The sequence below is a fragment of the Octopus bimaculoides genome, chromosome 1 (assembly GCF_001194135.2).
Source record: "Octopus bimaculoides isolate UCB-OBI-ISO-001 chromosome 1, ASM119413v2, whole genome shotgun sequence".
NCBI classification, from domain to species: domain Eukaryota; kingdom Metazoa; phylum Mollusca; class Cephalopoda; order Octopoda; family Octopodidae; genus Octopus; species Octopus bimaculoides.
This window is the reverse complement of record NC_068981.1, coordinates 9877694-9879326: the sequence shown is the minus strand read 5'-3', so window position 1 is coordinate 9879326 and position 1633 is coordinate 9877694. Positions and strand designations below refer to the sequence as shown.

The 1633-nt window shown below is 35.6% G+C and overlaps 1 protein-coding gene across 1 annotated transcript in view; it reads right to left on the bottom strand.

Moving 5' to 3' along the window:
- Nucleotides 1–1175, bottom strand: part of LOC106878508 (short transient receptor potential channel 7) — a 375551-nt gene extending 374376 nt beyond the window's left edge. The window contains exon 1 of the mRNA XM_052974185.1: nucleotides 258–1175. Within this exon, the coding sequence (XP_052830145.1) occupies nucleotides 258–378 (121 nt within the window). The 5' untranslated portion in view covers nucleotides 379–1175. The remainder of the gene's footprint in view (nucleotides 1–257) is intronic.
- Nucleotides 1176–1633: the final 458 nt, after the last annotated feature.

The window sequence follows — 1633 nt, the reverse complement described above, 5'->3', positions numbered from 1 at the left end:
TATATATATATGAGAGAGAGAGAGAGAAAGAGAGAGAGCGACATACGGTGTAGGTATATATGAGTTAATGATTGACTTTGTAGCATATATATGTATGTATGCAATTATAAATATATATATATATATATTGAGTGAGAGGGCGAGAGAGAGATATATATAATACATGCATACATACATACATACGTGCATGCAGAAATACATGTATACATACATATATATTCGAGTATACAAGTTATTTGTTTACTTGTTGAACTTACCTTTTGTGGTTTCGTCCACCCACAGTTTCTCATACTTGTAAGTGTTCCAGGTGTTTTTGGCACTTCCCATCCGCTTGGATGTGTAGGAAGTTCGAAGAGTATTGTTATCTAAAGGATGCATTCCATCATTTAGTGAAAGGCGATATATTGGAAGATAGAATTTAGTGAAAGGGATATGCAACAGCGAGAAGGATAGTGGCGAGACGGTTGTCGGTGCAGAAGACCACAACAGGAATCATATCTACTATGACAGCGACCTCGAAAAATATATATATATACAGGTGATAAAACTGCTAGCTTACATTATTATTACTATAACAGAAAATGTCGTCTTTGCCTGTGGTGGACACCAGCGCTATCACTATTATTCGAAACACTAGAACACCACTGCACTGCTGCTACCTCTGTCAACAAACCAAAGAAGAGACAGAGACAGGCAATGTAGTGGTAGTGGTACTGGTACTGGTGAGAGAGCGGTGAGAGTAGGGGGTGGTGCAGAGTAATGCAACAGTAGTTCATTTATTTATTTGTTTATTTACATATTCATTTTTTTTAGTAACTGAGCTCGTTGATGCTCTCGCAAAGTATTAGTAACAGCATTAGGTGTAGTGTATCTTCTGTTATAGTAGTTGTTATTCTCCCCGTAATAGTAGTAGCAGTAGTAGTAGTTGTTGTTGTTGTTGTTGTTGTTGGTGTTGTTGTAGTAGAAGTAATAGTGTTTGGTGGTTTTTAGTGCTGTCAGAAATAGTTAATAGTAGTAGTAATAATAATACAAATACCAGAATGTTCCCCCGTTGCTGTGCGTTCGGTTTTTGTTTGGAAATATGGGAAAACGAAGATAATGACGAGCAGAATCGTCGATGAATGATTTTTTGGTTTTTAGTTCGAAAGTTCTTCAATTCCTCCCTTCTTCGATCTATCATCTTTCTCTGTATTCTCTCTCTTTCTCTATTTCACTCACTCTCTCTCTCTCTCTCTCTCTCTCTCTCAATCTTTCTTGTTCACTATACAATCACAGCAATACTATCGCGCGCGCGCACACATCCATCCATACATACATACAGACACACACACATACATACATACATACATATATGTACACATACGTATAAATATATGCAAACATACAAACGTTAGCGCTGACATTATATCTATCTATCTATCTATCTATATTAATATACATGTACAAATATTCATCCATCCACGGACACATATACACGCATGCTTAACTACATAAGTATATATCAACACATATTATACACCCATATGATTTATACACACACATACTCACACACACACACACACACACACACACACACACATATATATATATATATATATATACGTATGTATATAAGTATATATGTATTTATTTA